This window comes from Mycteria americana, chromosome Z (assembly GCF_035582795.1).
Source record: "Mycteria americana isolate JAX WOST 10 ecotype Jacksonville Zoo and Gardens chromosome Z, USCA_MyAme_1.0, whole genome shotgun sequence".
Classification (NCBI taxonomy): domain Eukaryota; kingdom Metazoa; phylum Chordata; class Aves; order Ciconiiformes; family Ciconiidae; genus Mycteria; species Mycteria americana.
In genome coordinates this window covers 55,220,042-55,238,202 of record NC_134396.1, presented here as the reverse complement: position 1 = coordinate 55,238,202, position 18,161 = coordinate 55,220,042, and the positions used below count along the sequence as shown (strand labels likewise).

Genomic DNA, 18,161 nt, shown 5'->3' with positions numbered 1-18,161 from the left:
TAAAGGTAAATCTACTTCTTGGCCTGCATGACTGCAACTGAACAATTCACTGTTGATAAAAATATAAGAGAAATGCCACTCAGGTCTCTAATAACAGCATTCATCAGAATGGTGCTGAATATGAAATGGGATGGTTATGTAAGTGAAGTGGCACACAGTTCACCTACAAACGTTCTACGATGCAAAGCGGAAGTCATCAATATTACAAATTAATGCTTGTTCTTCATAATTTTTCTGTAAAGTCGATTATCATCGTGTTTATGTCTCATATTTCACCCATATCATTGTAGCAGGGTATATACTGTGATATTCTGAGAGAAAAATAGGCGGAAATTAAGTACATTCCCTTTGATACAAACTGAGTATAAAGAACATCACAGCAGAGTCAATCTGGAGAAGAAACAACAAAAAGGAATGGTAGGAAAAGAAATTAGGTACACCAAGAGCATAATGCCTGATAATCTTCCATATTTCAGAGAAAGCAGCCAGTCAATTAATATTTTAATATACAGAACTCTAGTTTTTCTCCTTTTATTATCTGAGAAACCTGTGGATTTTTCTGAAACACACTTCAAATGTAACTTAACTTGTTGGCCATGCAAGTATCAGTAAATTTCAGACTGGATGTAAGCCTCACAGATTGCTCTTTGCCATGATTCATTGTCACCGTATGAATTATGCTCCTTATAATGCAAATTATTATGGTTAAAAATCATTATTAACTTATATTAATAGCAACAAATATACAGATCAAATAATGTAGTACTTATTTTTACCCAAAGGAACAGAACAGTTTTGAATTAGACAAGCAATAATGACCTCCTTTCAGAAAAAGAAAAAGCGTAGTCTTTATTTTTAAATTGTAGGGATCACTCCTGTTGATAACAAGCACCATATACACTTAAACAGCTAGCATTTCCAGTGATCAAAATTACAATAGTGAGAAAAAATACCTTCCTTACCTATGTATACAATTTTTAGATTCGAGATATGCCATACCAGAAGCAGCATCTAATGAAAATTTCACCAGCTGTTTGGTTTTTAGCTCATCCTTCTTTTTTCTTAAAAAGGAAAGGAAATCACCTCCTAGAAAAACAGACAGATGGACAGTGAGACACAACAGATAAGATACTCACATTTATCTCTCATTAGGGGTGTGAGACCAAAAAAAATGCAGCTGTTAGCTGTTCTCCTTGACCCATCAGTTTGAGGTCAGCCTAAAAGAAAGGAACTCACCTTTCAAAATGCAGTTTCCATAACGTCCCTTAAATACTAGGTGCTTAAAGTGAGAAATGCACAGCATGTTTTTGATATACCCAAAATCTTCACCAGTGTACATTAAATACAGGCTTATATGAAAATTATTGACAAAAATAATTGATAGTTTGTGATATACTTCTCTAATGACAGAATGGTTGCTCTAGGGGTTTATAAAAATTGTGAATAAAGAGGTTAGTTCCTATTAGTTACATGAGAGTAATTGATTTTTAATTGATCATTTGCAGTGGCGTTTCTCAATTTCTATACAGATGTATTTGGAGGGGTAACAAACTGTTTTACTTCTTGGGCAATGTTAACTACATAATTGAGACTGGCAATTCAAGGCAAACAACTATTACTGTGACTTCACAGTCTTCTGCCTTGGAGGAACAAAGTTGCTGTCCTCTTGCCTGAGGAGGGGAAGAGGTCGGCATGAAGGATTTCCAAAAGGGAATTTGTGTTTGCAAAATAAGTTGCTAAAAATTGATTTAGGACAAAGATAAACAGGGGAGACATTATACAAACAATGCAATGCCATGTTCTGATTGATGTAACTGTAGTAAAGATTTTTTCTAAAACATATTTTATTGTTCCAGGCAAAGACAAAAAATCATAGTGGAGCTTTCAACATCACACTATTTATTTGCTAGGGTGCAGCTAGCCATTGTTCCGATCTTTGTTTCTTTTCACTTTGCCCTGAATTGACTATAGTGATTCTCTCTTTCAAATAATGAACAGTTATACAATTTTATATACCACCTTTCTTAGCAATGTGAAAAGACACTTTATATTAAAAGTTTCATATGGGATTTTCTTAGGATGGCATTTCTATTTATATTTCATACTGTAAGAAATAAAAGAAGAGAATATTAAAGAAAAAAATCTGCTGTTATGAAGTGTAAATGTAATGTCCTTCAAATATTACGTTGGAGTAATTGCAAAATGGATTAGCACCTTAACTGTGAACTGCTTTGTTTATTCATTTTGCCTGGGATCAGGTTTCTTTTCGTGCAGATGATCTAGATATGATGGCTTTACAGGCTGTCCCTTAATGAAAACGCCCAGAAAATAAACACCTGATAAATGATACATAAAAACCACTGTTTCCATTTCACTTGCTTCCTTTTTTTGTAAACACAGTACTACTAGAGGAAAGCCCAAAACCACTCTATTGTCACAGAATCATATAATAGCTGAGGTTGGCAGGGACCTCTGGAGGTCATCTGGTCCAACCCCCTGCTCAAGCAGGGTCACCTAGAGCCGGTTGCCCGGGACCGTGTCCAGATGGCTTTTGAGTGGCTCTAAGGATGGAGACTCCACAACGTCCCTGGGCAGCCTATGTCAGTGCTTGGTCATCCACACAGGGAAAAAGTGTTTCCTGAGGTTCAGGAGGAACCTCCTGTGTTTCAGTCTGTGCCCATTGCCTCTGGTCCTGTCGCTGGGCACCACTGAAAAGACCCTGGCTCTGTCTTCTTTGCAGCCTCCCTTCAGGGTGATGAGATTCCCCTTGAGACTTCTCTTCTCCAGGCTGAACACTCACAGCTCTCTCAGCTTTTCCTCCTAGGAGAGATGCTCCAGTCCCTTCCTCATCTCCACAGCCCTTCGCAGGACTCTCTCTAGTATGTCCATGTCCCTCTTGTACTTGGGAGCCCAGAACTGGACCCAGCACTCCAGGAGTGGCCTCACCAGTGCTGAGTGGAGGGGAAGGATCACCTCCCTCAACCTACTGGCAACACTTCTTTTAATGTAGCCCAGGATACCATTCACCTTCTGTGAAGCAATGGCACGTTGCTGGTGCGTGTTCAACCCTTAGTGTCCACCAGGACCCCCCAGGGCCTTTTCTGCAAAGCTGCTTTCCAGCTGGGCAGTCCCTAGCTAGTACTGGTGCCTGGGGTTGCTCCTCCCCAGGTGCAGGGCTTCACAGTTCTCCTTGTTAAACTGCATGAGGTTCCTGTCGGCCCGTTTCTCCAGCCTGTCCAGGTCCTTCTGGCTGGCAGCACGACCCTCTGGTGTATCAGCCCCTCCTCCCAGTTTGGTGTCATCTGCAGACTTGCTGAGGGTGCACTCTGCCCCATCATCTAGCTTATTAACGAAGATGTTCAACAGTATTGGACCCAGTATTGACCCCGGGGTACACCGCTAGTTACTGGCCTCCAATTTTCTTAATGCTCTGATTCCAATTAAATAGGTGAATAAAATTATCTGATACATTCTTTCTTCAGTGACAGATTTCTGGCAATTTTTAAAAAGCAATGCACATAACAGCAAAACACAGTCTGTTTAAACCATATACGGTCTATTTTCAATGTGTAAGAGTAACAAAGGGTTTGTATAAACCACATAATCCAAACTTGTGGATCATCTAGGTATTTAAAATTAGACTGCCAGAACACATTGTTAAAGTGCAAAGATGAAAGCAAAGGTGAGTGATCTTTTTACTCACAACACAGCAAATGCTCTCATGTTAAGCCAACAAGCACCCCTCAGGTTAGCAAGCAAATATTGCATCCTGAGTACACCAATAATGCCGCTGGCCTGCATGGAGCCCACGATGCCCTTTATTCCCAGGCTGGGTAACACACAGATGGAAAATCAAGAGTTGACTGCATGCCCTTGACTCTAAAGCCAATTTGAAATACTCTCTGTTTTACAAAAGACAGTTACACACATTACATCTCCAAAGTTTGACAGGGTGAACCTTGGGATACTGAATTTTAAATTCTACTGAAATCTTAAAAGAACAGAATACTACTGCAAACTGGACTGGGTAACGATCACCCTTCCTTTAATCTTGCAGCTTCCTGATGTAGTCTGGTAACTGGCAAAAAGTAGGTATTGCCAGAAGGAAGGAAGATAAACACTCCATTGAAATATGTGTCATTTCTTACACATGTAAACAGAATTATTCTGGTTACAGCAGACAGTTAACAATAATTTTTAAGCAATTCTCCCCTCCAACACAAACAAACAAGCTGATGAAAATTATTTTGTTTATATACTGAGAACTCACTGTTCAGTACATAGGAATCATCTTTTAATTAGTAAGTATGATTATATGCCTTTATGAATGTGAAAGTCTTCCAACCTTGACAAATTGTGGCATTACTTGAATGAGAACAGTAAATCAAGGAAGCTTACAGAAAAAACATGTAAGACCATCCTAAAAAACCCCTACCCTCAATCAATCAATGTTCCAATATTGAAGACTGAGAATTTCTAACAACTTACTGCAGGAAGAACTGAAAAGACAGATAAGCTCAGTTTGATATACTAAAAAAACAGATGCCTTCTCACACAGTCATACTGAAAATGAAGGAACAAGTCGTAAGTAAGAAAGGTCTATATATAAAAAGTGTTATAGCAACATCAGTGTGAGTCTAAATTCGTACTCCTCACAATTTGTATAATTCTTTGTACAAATGAGTTACTGGTCTCCACAATCAACAGTAAAAAAATCTGTTCTTAAATAACAAGCTACTAAAGATAACAAGGTATAAAAATAAAAACTAACCATATCCATTAAAAAATTTAGAAATAATACATGTTATAAATTTGTTTCTAATATGCTCAGGCAATCAGATTAAGATCCTAATTTTCATCAGTTCATTTCTGAACAGAATTAAAACCTGCCCAGTTCGTTACATCAGAGTATGTCAAACTCGCAGAGTACAAGCCTGTAACTTTCCAATGCAGTCGTACCATCAGGAAGTGCTTTAGATTTGCTAATTTTCAGTGTTTGGCAAGTACTGCATGAACTTGTAGAGTTTTGAGCAAAACCAGCACAGTATACCTCGAGTTGTATACAGTGTATTTTATGCCTATCATCAAAACACAGTTTTAATAAAATTATCTTAACCTGTCTCAAAGTCTCGATATTGAAAAAAGTCAGCAAAGGTATGTTTTCACTAGCAGTTCTGTTTTCTCATATCTGTCCTTGCATACAGATGACAAAAATGTCTTTTAAACACTATGTTCAATATTGATTTGAAAGCAGTGTTAGTTGCAGACAAAATAAAAGAGCAAAGTGATATACATCTCATTCTGTACAAGATATGTAATTTTAGGTTAAATCTGATTATCCTCATCATTGTGATACCAATGTAGGCTTACGTGTCTGTCCTTTAACTAGCAGAATTACTCTTACTGGTAAATTCTGACTTTTACTGGCTACTGTGGCCAATGTTCCAGCTATTCATCTTCACAGGAAAGCATCCACATGAATACCTTCAAAGCTGAGTTAAGAGGATTTCACTACAAACCCTTCAGTGTAGAACTGTAGCGACGTAATATCTTTATGTGCTTATTAAAACAAGTTTAAATATAGAAAGCCCTAATTCACTACTTGCAGCACATAGTGTCAGAGCATTATCTCTAATGTAACAGCTGTTGATAAAAATGAAATAAACAGACCTATTAGACTACGAAACAACTGAAACAAAACTAGATGACTACATAATAGTAAGTAATGCTTTCTCTTCTATGTAGAATTTCCATTGTATTCTACACGGCTACCTGTTATTCCACTTAATGGCACACACCACTACCAGGAAATGAGTTCTGCTCCAACCACTCTAAGTACTATAGAAATAATTAGACCATTATAGTATTACCACCAAGCAGAAATCGACTGCCTGTTTTGGGTTTACAGGAGGATAAATAACAGTACTGGAGTGTCTGCCTAATACGATAGAATTATTTTACTAAGTAGATGACAAAATGCAGTGCATAAGCAGAAGCTCCATGAGAGCAGCCTGCTATAATTGGATTCCTGAAAACAGCCCTTCATGTATTTCACTGTGAATGTGAACTATTTCTCATTATATGCAGAAATTTTAAGAGAGCAAAAATACCACATATCAGCATCTCCTAGTGTTGGCCATACTTTATAGCATAAACTTTATGCTGTACGTTAAGTAGTATTTTATGGCAATATAACAGTTCACTTAATGGCGCACACAAAAGTAAGCTAATGTCTTGCAAGAGAAAAAAATTATCTGTGCTCTATGAGGAGAAATCAGAATACAAGAAACAGCAATGAAATATGTTAAATCAGTTTACAATATATTTAATTATGTCAATCTCTGACTTTAATGGCATCTATAATCAACTATGAGTACATACTTCAGTGTTTTCCTGAGCTGGTGCCAAAAATGGTACCTACCTACTTGTTCTAGGCACTCTTGGCATTATTCTGATAGCCAGTATTGATACTGAACATAGTTAAAATACAGTTTTGAACTTATGGTGGGAAATATCCCATTTATTGATATCTAGATATATAGACATACCTTATTTATATATCTCTATACATTATATAATTTAAATAATGTTATAAATATTATACAAATATTAATAAATGTGTTAACATAACAGCAATTATTAAGAATGGTATGGAATTATATATATTATTATTATTTACATATAACCTTTAATAAAGTGGGAGAATTTCCTTTATTAAACAGCCTTGTTAAGTAGCAGCTTGTTTAAAGAGTCCACTTAATTCTTCTTACATTTATACACACATTAATCATGCAGATGCAGCATGCTTCTGGCCATAACACTTAGTGGTCACCTAACACAGAGGAGCTCCATGATTCAATATTTATAATTGTTTTATAAGCTATTATAATATTATTGAAATGACCTTTACTGCACCTGTAAGTATTTATAAGTTTGAGGATTCATACGGTCAGTCTTTTGACTAACATAAGAAATTCAGAGTTTCTTTATTACCCAGTATCTTAATCCCATATACATTATCAACAAAACAAACTCAAACACAGCTACTTAAAACTATGAATTTAAAATAGTAGACATGTATCTGTGGCAATTCTAAAGACAGTTATTTAAGAAAGTAAACAGCTATTTGACAAACTCTTAAAAATGTACTGGTTTAGAAATGCTGAAACACTCATTTTCCTTAAAATAGTGTGCCTTCACTTTTCAACTAATGGATCACTTGTGTGTAATGCAGTGCTTTCACTTTTATTTTTTTTTAATTTTACCTAAGTAGTAACAGAAACTGTAAATAAACCCAAGGTTTTTCAACTGCCTGCAGAGTACTATTGTGAAATCCAGTTAAAACTTCATTTTTCCTGTTAAGCAAAACAAATAGAAGTTGCTATAATCATGCAAAGTTTTGCCATAGTAATTTTAACAATGGCAGTAATGAAGTATGAGTGGAAATGCATCTATGTGAAAACAAAGATGAAAGAAAAAAACAAGAGTTAAAAGAATGGTGTTCATTGAGAGCCAAGGACATGATTAGCAGCAACAGATAGGTAAACACAGAGAAGATGTTGCTTGCACCAGGACTGAGATGCAGGTGACTTTTTAGCAGAAGACCTGTGATAAGACCACAATGGAGATGACTCATTACCATAAAATAGCTACACTACAATAAAATGAAGATGCAAAGAAGGTTACAACACATTATATGTGCTATTTCACTTCCTTTTAATGGGATGATAGACTACAGACATACGATACTCAAAATGAGGAAAGTATTGACAATGGTCAGCAACCTTGCCTTAGATTTAAGGTGAATCAAATAAGCTAGAGTGTGAAGCCAATGATCCTACCACATTAACTACTTATTCCCAAACGGCATAAATGCCTGTCCAAAACCACGTCTGTCACCATCTGTCGGGAAGAAACTATAAATCAAAGCAAGACATCAATAGCCAGCATCCCTTGTCCTCTGTGCTGCACAAAATAATGCTGCCCAGACTAATTGGACTCTATGTGTTGGTATTGTGGCTATGGGGATATAGGACTATGAGTGGGTAGATAAACCTACTTCAGAAATTAACTAAAAGGAAAATAATCTTCCCTCAGGAAGTCTTCCATTCAGTTTTGTTTCATTAATTCCTATAACTGGACTATGCTTCAAAACCAGTAATCACTAGCCTTGTAAGGGATTCCAGATTACACAGTAGTGACAGCCCATGTGAAACAAACATACATGAAGAACAGCGGTTTTTTTAATCTGAAGAAAAACAATGAACATTTTTTAAATGCAGACACATTAAATAATAAATATTTTTACTTAAAAGTTGTTCTAGGTAAAGCAAAAATAATAATGTGAAGGAATACCAACAAATAAAAATAAAGAAATAAGATGCATACAAAAGTTCTTGCAGCTACCAAAACACTTTGCTGATTTTTTATGTTTGGTTGTTTTTATTCAAACAGATTTTCTAGTTCCATCCACTAGCTGATTTATTTTTGTGCAATCTTGATACAAAATATAGTATCATCAGAGCCTAAAATATTTAAAAAGATAAAAATCAAACTCTAGTCTCAAATGTTACAATAAAAGAAGTCTGTATACTGGGGCTTTGGTCTTGTTTTATCAAATAGAGAAGCTCTGAGCTGAAACGAATTTTTAATCACTACCACCTATGCCCCAAAGGAATCTGACTGTTCCCCTTCTTCTCTCAATATCCTCACAGCTGGAAACCATGCAGCAAATCGGAGGGCAGAGGCACATGTGAATGTCCAAGACTAAGAAGAGGGGAAGGGAGGAAGAAGAAATGGGGTCTGTATGTGTACATGTGCACATGTACTACAAGAGGGCTCAGCGGGAGACGGTGAAGTTGGACATACATGGAGAGAAGGTATCCACAGGGGGGTGTCTGGTTCATAGGGTAACATGCCCAACAAGAGAGAAGGTTGCAGAGGAAGAAGCACAGCAGGTTGCAGAGAAGTAGAGACAAAGAAAAATGGAAGGTGGAAGCATAGCTGAGTGCAAGAGGAAAGGAAAAAGACACAAAAATTAGAGAAACAGACAGGGGTCATATTTGTGTGAAGAAAAACTGTAGGGTAGACAGAAGGTGGCTTTAGCAACAGCTGGGTATTGAGCCAGATAACTTATTTGTCTAAAGCCTATCTTCCAGAGAAAAAAAGAAGAACTGAATGGAAAATAAAGCCAGACTGTCACTACCACTATTAAAAATCTGCACCATATCTATAATTTGAATTTGTCTAGAATTTGACTGACCTTTTCTTTTTGTTGCATTGATTTTTGACAGCGTGCAGTAAAGATTCAGGATGTGACTGCAAGATAGGACACAAATCTGAAATTTTCTGGCAAGTCAGCTACTGAGGATGCACAATACAACCAATGGGGCACATCATGCAAACTTTATTAAAAGTTTTCATAGAATCATAGAATGGTTTGGGTTGGAAGGGACCTTAAAGATCATCTAGTTCCAACCCTCCTGCCATAGGCAAGGACACCTTCCACTAGACTGGGTTGCTCAAAGCCCCATCCAACCTGGCCTTGAACACTTCCAAGGGAGGGGGCATCCACAGCTTCTCTGGGCAACCTGTTCCAGTGTCTCACCACCCCCATAGTGAAGAATTTCTTCCTTATATCTAACCTAAATCTACCCTCTTTCACTTTAAAGCCATTACCCCTTGTGCTAGCACTGCATGCCCTTGTAAAAAGTCCCTCTCCATCTTTCCTGTAGGCCACCTTCAGGTACTGGAAGGCTGCTATAAGGTCTCCCTGGAGCCTTCGCTTCTGCAGGCTGAACAAGCCCAATTCTCTCAGCCTGTCTTCAGAGGAGAGATGCTCCAGCCCTGTGATCATTTTCATGGCCCTCCTCCGGCCTCACTCCAAGAGGTCCATGTCCTTCTTATGTTGGGGGCCCCAGAGCTGAACGCAGTACTCCAGGTGGGGTCTCACAAGAGCGGAGTAGAGAGGGAGAATCACCTCCCTCGACCTGCTTGGTCATGCCTCTTTTGATGCAGCCCAGGATACGACTGGCTTTCTGGGCTGCAAGCACACATTGCCAGGTCCTGTTGAGCTTCTCATCAACCAACACCCCCAAGTCCTTCTCCTAAAGGCTGCTCTCAATCCATTCTCCGCCCAGCCTGTATTTGTGCTTGGGATTGCCCCGACCCATGTGCAGAACCTTGCACTTGGCCTTGTTGAACTTCATGAGGTTCTCATGGGCCCACCTCTCAAGCCTGTCAAGGTTCCTCTGGATGGCATCCCTTTCCCTCCAGCGTGTCGACCACGACACACAGCTTGGTGTCGTCGGCAAACTTGCTGAGGGTGCACTCAATCCCACTGTCCATGTCGCCGACAAAGATGTTAAACAGCGCCAGTCCCAATACCGACCCCTGAGGAACACAACTCATCACTGGTCTCCACTTAGACATTGAGCCGTTGACAGCAACTCTTTGAGTGCGACCATACAGCCAATTCCTTATCCAGCAAGTGGTCCATCCGTCAAATCCATGTCTCTCCAATTTAGAGACAGGGATGTCGTGTGGGACAGTGTCAAGTACTTTGCACAAGTCCAGGTAGATGACGTCAGTTGCTCTTCCCTTATCCACCAACGCTATAACCCTGTCATAGAGGGCTACCAAATTTGTCAGGCACGATTTGTCCTCAGTGAAAGCCATGTTGGCTGTCACCAATCACCTCCTTATTTTCCATGTGCCTCAGCATAGTTTCCAGGAGGATCTGCTCCGTGATCTTGCTAGGCACAGAGGTGAGACTGACTGGCCTGTAGCTCCCCGGGTCTTCCTTTTTTCCCTTTTTGAAAATGGGAGTTGTGTTTCCCCTTTTCCAGTCAGTGGGAACTTCACCAGACTGCCATGAGTTTTCAAATATGATGGATAGTGGCTTAGCAAATTCATCCACTAGTTCCCTCAGGACCTGCGGATTCATCTCATCAGGTCCCATGGACTTGTACACCTTCAGGTTCCTTAGATGGTCTCAAACCTGATCTTCTCCTACAGTGGGTGGTTCTTCATTCTCCCAGTCCCTACCCTTGACTTCTGCGACTTGAGCACTTGCCAGTGAAGACTGAGGCAAAAAAATCTTAAGTACCTCAGCCTTCTCCATATCCCGGGTAACCAGGTCTCCCCTCTCCTTCCAGAGAGGCCCACATTTTCCCTAGTCTTCCTTTTATTACTGATGCACCTATAGAAGTTTTTCTTGTTGCCCTTGACGTCCCTGGCCAGATTTAATTCTATGAGGGTTTTAGCTTTCCTAACTTGATCCCTGGCTGCTTGGACAGTTTTTCTGTATTCTGCCAAGGCTATCTGTCCTTGCTTCCACCCTCTGTAGGCTTCCTTCTTCTGTTTGAGTTTGTCCAGGAGCACTTTGTTCATCCATGCAGGCCTCCTGGCATTTTCGCCTGACTTCCTCTTTGGGATGCATCGCTCCTGAGCTTGGAGGAGGTGATCCTTGTATATTAACCAGCTTTCTTGGGCCCCTCTTCCCCCCAGGGCTTTATCCCATAGTACTCTACCAAGCACATCCGTGAAGGGGCCAAAGTCTGCTCTCCTGAAGTCCAGGGTAGTGAGCTTGCTGTGTGCCCTCGTTGGTGTCCTAAGGATCTTTAACTCTACCGTTTCATGGTCACTGCAGCCAAGGTTGCCCTTGAGCTTCACATTCCCCACCAGCCCCTCCTTGTTGGTGAGAACAAGGTCCAGCATAGCACCTCTCCACGTTGGCTCCTCTATCACTTGAGAAGGAAGTTATCATCAATGCATTCCAGGAACCTCCTGGATTGCTTATGCCCTGCTGTGTTGTCCCTTGTTTTAAGGGATCTCTAAAGAGAAGCAATTGGAAATAAAGCTGAATGATCTCTATGGAGATCTCACTGCCTCGAGAAACAGGAAATAGAAAAAAACCCACCATACAAAGAAAACACAGCAGCTGAATCACATAACATGAAACTAAAAGTTAACATTTCTTTCAGCATCATTCAGCATTCCAGGCCAGGCAAGTAAAAAGTGCTGTAACATATAGAAAGTAGCAATGGAGTCACCTTAATTTCCACAGATGGAGTGAGCAAGCCAAGCTAGACCAAAGCCAGCTGCAGGTAGGATAGCATGAACAGGGTGCAGAAGTAACCCCAGAGCTTGGGTTAAGAATGGCTTATCAGATCCTGTTACAGGCACTACAGAAATGGCTATGCTGTTTCTAAACGTGCCTGGGAGCCAGTGTAGCTGAAATCAAGCAGTGCTGCACCTGAGCTAATAAAACCTGTCACCTCTGAATTGTTTCTGCATCAATGGCATAGGCAATTTGCATCCCAAATGATTCAGTACAAATCTGAACAGGTTACCTTATCCAATTGCAAAGATGGATGTTACGACCTTGCTGAACCCCACCTTGAAAGCTAGCTATGTATATCTAGATATAAGCTGAACATACAAGGTTGATAACTAATTCAGACAACCTCCCTATGCTATTAGATTACTGGATGTTTTCATACCTGTTTATATGTACAAGCATTGCTCAACCTGTTTCTAGCTGCAAGTGTTCAGCGAATCTACCCTAATGTATGTCAGCATGAGCCTAAATAAAACAATGAACACAAACTCTGTGTCCAGTTAAGTAGGGGGTTGCTTTTTTTGCAGCCACGTATACATTATCAAATAGGAATTCTTTGGTGGTATCAGGAATGTACACTAGTATTTCAGAGAAATGTTGACAGTGCATTTAGCATTAGAGTGAAAAATGTTCAGAAATGCCCACTGGGGAGGGGGTGTGGGAATCACACTCAGAGCAGGTCACTGATAGAAGAGACTAAAAAAGGCCTATGGCCACAGAATGGATTTGGAGACGAGAAACAACTCCTGGAAAACTGTTCAGAACTGCATAAGGTAAGGATATGGTACAGAAAGGACATCTAATTTTCCTAATATCGTAATATAATGTAACATGTAATGTACTCATAATGTATTATATTATCATAATATATACGCTAGAGGAAGCTAAATAAAGACTCAACAGGCAAGCCAGATTCTTGAATTGCCTATTTCTGAATGCCTGACTGAGCAAAAAGAAAATTCTTTCAAAATATTTCTGGGGATGTAATTTTAACTATGTTGATTATAAAAATGTTTAAATAGAAACCTGAAACAGATAGTAGAATCATAGAATGCTTTGGATTGGAAGGGACCTTTACAGGTCATCTAATCCAACCCACCTGCAACAGCAGGGACATCTTCAACTAGATCAGGTTGCTCAGAGCCCCATCCAACCTGACCTTGAATGTTTCCAGGGATGGGGTCTCCACTACCTCTCTGGGCAACCTGCTCCAGTGCCTCACCACCCTCACTGTAAAAAATTCCTTTCTTAAATCCAGTCTAAATCTGCCCTCCCTTAGTTTAAAACCATTGCTCCTTGTCATGTCACAACAGGCCTTGCTAAAAAGTCTGTCCCCGTCTTTCCTATAGGCCCCCTTTAAGTACTGGAAGGCTGCTATAATGTCTCCCTGCAGCCTTCTCTTCTCCAGGCTGAACAACCCCAACTCTCTCAGCCTGTCCTCATAGGAGAGGTGCTCCAGCATCTTGGATCATTTTCATGGCCCTCCTCTGGACCCGCTCCAACAGCTCCATGTCCTTCTTGTGCTGAGGGCTCCAGATCTGGACGCAGTACTCCAGGTGGGGTCTCACCAGAGCAGAGCAGAGGGGCAGAATCACCTCCCTCGACCTGCTGGCCACGCTTCTTTTGATGCAGCCCAGGATACGGTTGGCCTTCTGGGCTGCAAGCACACATTGTCAGCTCATGTCCAGCTTTTCATCCATCACTACTCCCAAGTCCTTTTCCGCAGGGCTGCTCTCAACCACATCATCCCCCAGCGTGTATTGAAACTGAGGATTGCCCCAACCCAGGTCCAGGACCCTGCACTTGGCCTTGTTGAACCTCATGAGGTTCACATAGGCCCACTTCTCCAGCTTGTCCAGGTCCCTCTGGATGACATCCTGTCCTTCTGGCATGTCAACTGCACCACTCAGCTTGGTGTCATCTGCAAACTTGCTGAGGGTGCACTCAATCTCGCTGTCAATGTCATTGATGAAAATATTGAACAGCACTAGTCCCAGTATGGACTCCTGAGGGACACCACTCGTCACTGATCTCCATCTGGACATTGAGCCGTTGACCGTGACCCCCTTGCATGTGACCATCCAACCAATTCTTTATCCACTGAACAGTCCACCCATCAAATCTGTATCTCTCCAATTCAGAGAGAAGGATGTTGTGGGGGACCGTGTCAAAGTAGGCTATCAGCATGTGATTAAACAGTCCAACAACTAAAAGGAGTAGGTCACAAAAATGTTAGTACAAGCTTCCTTCTACTACCTTGAATCAACCACTGGAACTTATAAAGAAGTTTGCATCTACTGTCAATTAGACAAATCCTTCCAGATAGAGCTGGTGCAGGCATGATGACGGTGCTTGTCTTGACAACCTGTGCAAACTCTTTTTGCTGGAGGGACAGAGCTACCTTTAAAGGTTCTACAAAATAAACTGTTTAAATAGTTGCATGAAGTGGTAACTGCACCACAAGATTACACATCTATCTTCAAAATGCCCCACTCTAGAACACACAGTTCAAGAACATGCGGAGTTCCTACCTCCAAAACAAATTCTCCTTTCAGAGCAAGCTAAAATTCAAGTAAATTGAAATGAACATAAAGAAGGAGAAGAAAGAATTTTGTGGTTTGGGATTGCTTTTTGCATCTTACAGATTACATTTGATTTTGATTTGTTTTTCCCCTAAACCTAGGAAGAGAAAAAAACATTCAAAGTTTAAAGGGACTCCTGCAATTTGTTTCTGATTACATGGGAGATTACATGATAAACTAAGAGCAGATGAAAACACAGTTAAGTGATCCTGAGTGTTTCAGTGAATTAAAATCCCTTATTCTCAAAGCAGAAATACTATATGATCAGTAAGAGAGAAGTTGGGACCAGGAAGATAATAGTGAGGAAGGGTAAAGGAGAAGGCTATTCTAGTTTCTTCTTTTCCTGTACTTTTCCATGAAAAGATGCTGAGTTCACTCTGAAAAGAGAAAGGAACAGGAACCAGGTTTTGTCAACCCCTTTACCATTTTCTTGATAATCTCCTCTACACCCCATCAAAATCCAGCATCCATTTGTCTCAGGTTGTCAATCTGGACTCTGGCCAGCTTACAGATAAAGCTAGCAGTATTCCAGGCAGTCTCTCTGATCATCATCTAAATTTGCTAAAAATGAGCTGTTATGAAAACTCCTTATGCCCTGTGCGGCCTTAAGAGACACTGGCAAATTGTTCTTTTCCTGTTCTGAATATCAAAGCAGCTCCTCATAATTACTTCCCTTTCTTCAGTTTTAAGGTCAACAATGCAGGATAAAGCACAAAAAACCACTGGGAAAACAGGCACAGAGCAAAGAAAAATGAACAAATTAACCCAGAAAATATGAGTAAAATGCTCAATTTTTTAGACTGATGTGGCATCACAGGAAAGTTACATGCTTTCTTACACAGTACTATAAACCATACTTTTACACAAAGTTCTGCTGTTCCTCATATTGGAAACCATCCCTGACAAAGGCTTATCTACATTAGAAAATTCCTGTGGTGAAGGCTACAGACTGCACTCACCGTCTCAAATATGCAGCAACCCTCACTGAACAATTTTAAGACTAGTATTCCACCTTTACTACATTACTTTTCAGTCAGGTTAGTCAAGTCCATATGACAATGCAAACTCAAGGCTCTATACTAATATCAAGTGTTTGGCAAATCTCAATATATGGGGTTTCTTTTCCCCAAATTCATTAGCAATTCTCACTTTAACTTCTTCTGTCTCTCTTAGGATAAACTGAGTACTTAAAATGTATCACAACAGATTACTAAAAAGTTACTCTATTGAATTATGAAATAATGCAGTATTCATATTTTTAGATCAGCAGATATCAGAAAAAGTCCATCAAATACCACCTTTGCAACAAACCTTATCAAAGCATCTTAGCTGACACTTCATTATAAAGTAGTAAGAAAAAAAGGAAGAATATTACAAAGAAAATAACTTACAGCAACCTATATGATTATCAGAGTTCTTCATAATAATAACAGGTTCCAATAGTCTAATTTTTCTAAGCAGAATTTTTGAAAGGTATGAAAATCATGGGCAGTCTACACCAACTTGAGAGTTGTACTCTGCTTTTCCTGGAGCTGACCTGAATAATTTCTACTCCTTCAATGCAGGATTTAAAATTCACTGCATGATATTGCAATTACTGTAAGATTTATTTCACTGTATTGTAAAATAAAACATGCCTTTTTGGCATGGACTTCTCATTAGCTACGTGCTAACACTGCATCTGAAATCTGTTCTTGGGTAGTGGAGACAGAAGAAGAAACTGGCATTCAAATACTGTTTTTCTCTATTCAGTAGCCTTATTGGAGTCAGAATCAGTAGGGAGACTTTACCCACTGTATTGTCTCCATGTATTGCTGCAAGGTAAAGCTCGGGGTCATAAACCAAGTTTAGAGGCTCCTTATCTGAATAACAGCTTGCTATTAAAACACAGTCCTCCACTGGATGCATGCCATTTACTGTGCATATGCTATGCAGATGATCAGCAAATGCTCAACAAATTAGATGGTGTGGCTTACTGTGCAGAGAACTCTACAAGAAATGACACTGATTCTGGATCACACATGATGTGCTTTCTGGTTCAAGACATCACACCACATGCCCAGGGAGCTGAGATTACTTGAGTCTCTGTATCTAGAAACCAGGACATCTGATGTACTGCATGAGTGCAGAGGGCATGCACATATACGTTGTTCAGACCCATCCTAAATTAGGAGTCCAAATAGAATGTAAAGAGTAGAAGCTAGCAATATGAAATCAGAAAATATGAGCAAAGGTAAGCGCACAGCAAAAGAGAAATAAAAGTCTAACTTCTATTAGGAACACAAAATGCATGCAAAAAATCAACATATAAATGCATGGGTGTTGTGCTCCTCAGATTTTCTTTCTTTTTAACACTCTTCATATTTTCACACTGGTAACTGCAGGTGTCATAGAGAAAGAGTTGTAACTACCAAACAAGAAGAGGAAATCTCTATGAGAAGTTCTCCATTAACAAAATGTTGTAATACAAAGTTCATTTCCAGAGTTGTTTTCTCAGTTCTTAGTCTACTAAAAAAGTCACAGAAAAAAACTACACCACTGTAAAATACAAGTTAATTTTTATTACATGGTAGTTGAGAAGCCACACAGCAACTTCAGCACTGGACCCTTGTAAGGATCTGGGCAGTATTTCTTTTTAGTTAATATTTCAATCTCATTTAGGTAAAAAAGAATAAAATTAATTATTTGCAAGAGTGCTTTAAAGGTTATTACAAATTTATTCATTATGCAATCACAAATCAACATTTTAAAACTACCTGCTTTGCTAAATTGCTTTTTCACAGCAGCTAGCTAGCATAACTTAAGCCTGCAAATAAGATTTTTCTAGAGATCTCTGTTAACTTACAAATATATAAAGTATTTATAAGGAAAAAAATATTAAGGGCACACTGATTCAATTTCATGGCTATCTTGGCAATTTTGGGAAGGTGAGGGGAGAAGAGGGAGAACAATTTGCTTGGGATTTCAAAAATCATTCATTTTATTTTTTGGTAACTCTCATTGTAAATTCCTGAATGGCAGTTTTATGTCGCATCTCTTCTATACATGTAACTTTCCATGTATCTATGAAGGACATTGTTGCTGCTACATATATTTTAGCTTCTGTTTATATATGAGAGGTAATATTTTAATTATTTATTTTTTTATCAATTAGACGAATGGCTTTTAGAAAGCAATAATAAATCTAAATTAGACAATAAATAAATACTGTCCTACACAAACTAGGAGCACAAACCTCCCAAATAATGCTCTTTAAAATATTGATTGGGGATTTCTTACTAGTTTCTTAAAAGATAAGGATTTATTTTTATCTTCAAAGATGTTTGGAGAAGCTGATTACCAAAGTATGCCTTAAAACCCAGGACACTGCTTTTAGTCTCCATTTTAATAAAGTTAATCACATGTACAAATATAATAATCTAATATAATCTAATTTAATAAAGGCAGAAAATTCCAAT

General features: G+C 39.2%; 1 protein-coding gene across 8 annotated transcripts in view; it reads right to left on the bottom strand.

Annotated features, from left to right (window-relative positions):
* Positions 1–18,161, bottom strand: part of FER (FER tyrosine kinase) — a 205,636-nt gene that overhangs the window by 60,458 nt on the left and 127,017 nt on the right. For all 8 annotated transcript variants that reach the window (XR_012778947.1, XM_075526643.1, XM_075526645.1 and 5 more), the window contains one exon: positions 963–1,086. Coding sequence is in view for 7 of the 8 variants with exons in the window: in XM_075526643.1 (XP_075382758.1) it covers positions 963–1,086 (124 nt within the window). In the remaining variant the exon portion in view is untranslated. The remainder of the gene's footprint in view (positions 1–962; positions 1,087–18,161) is intronic.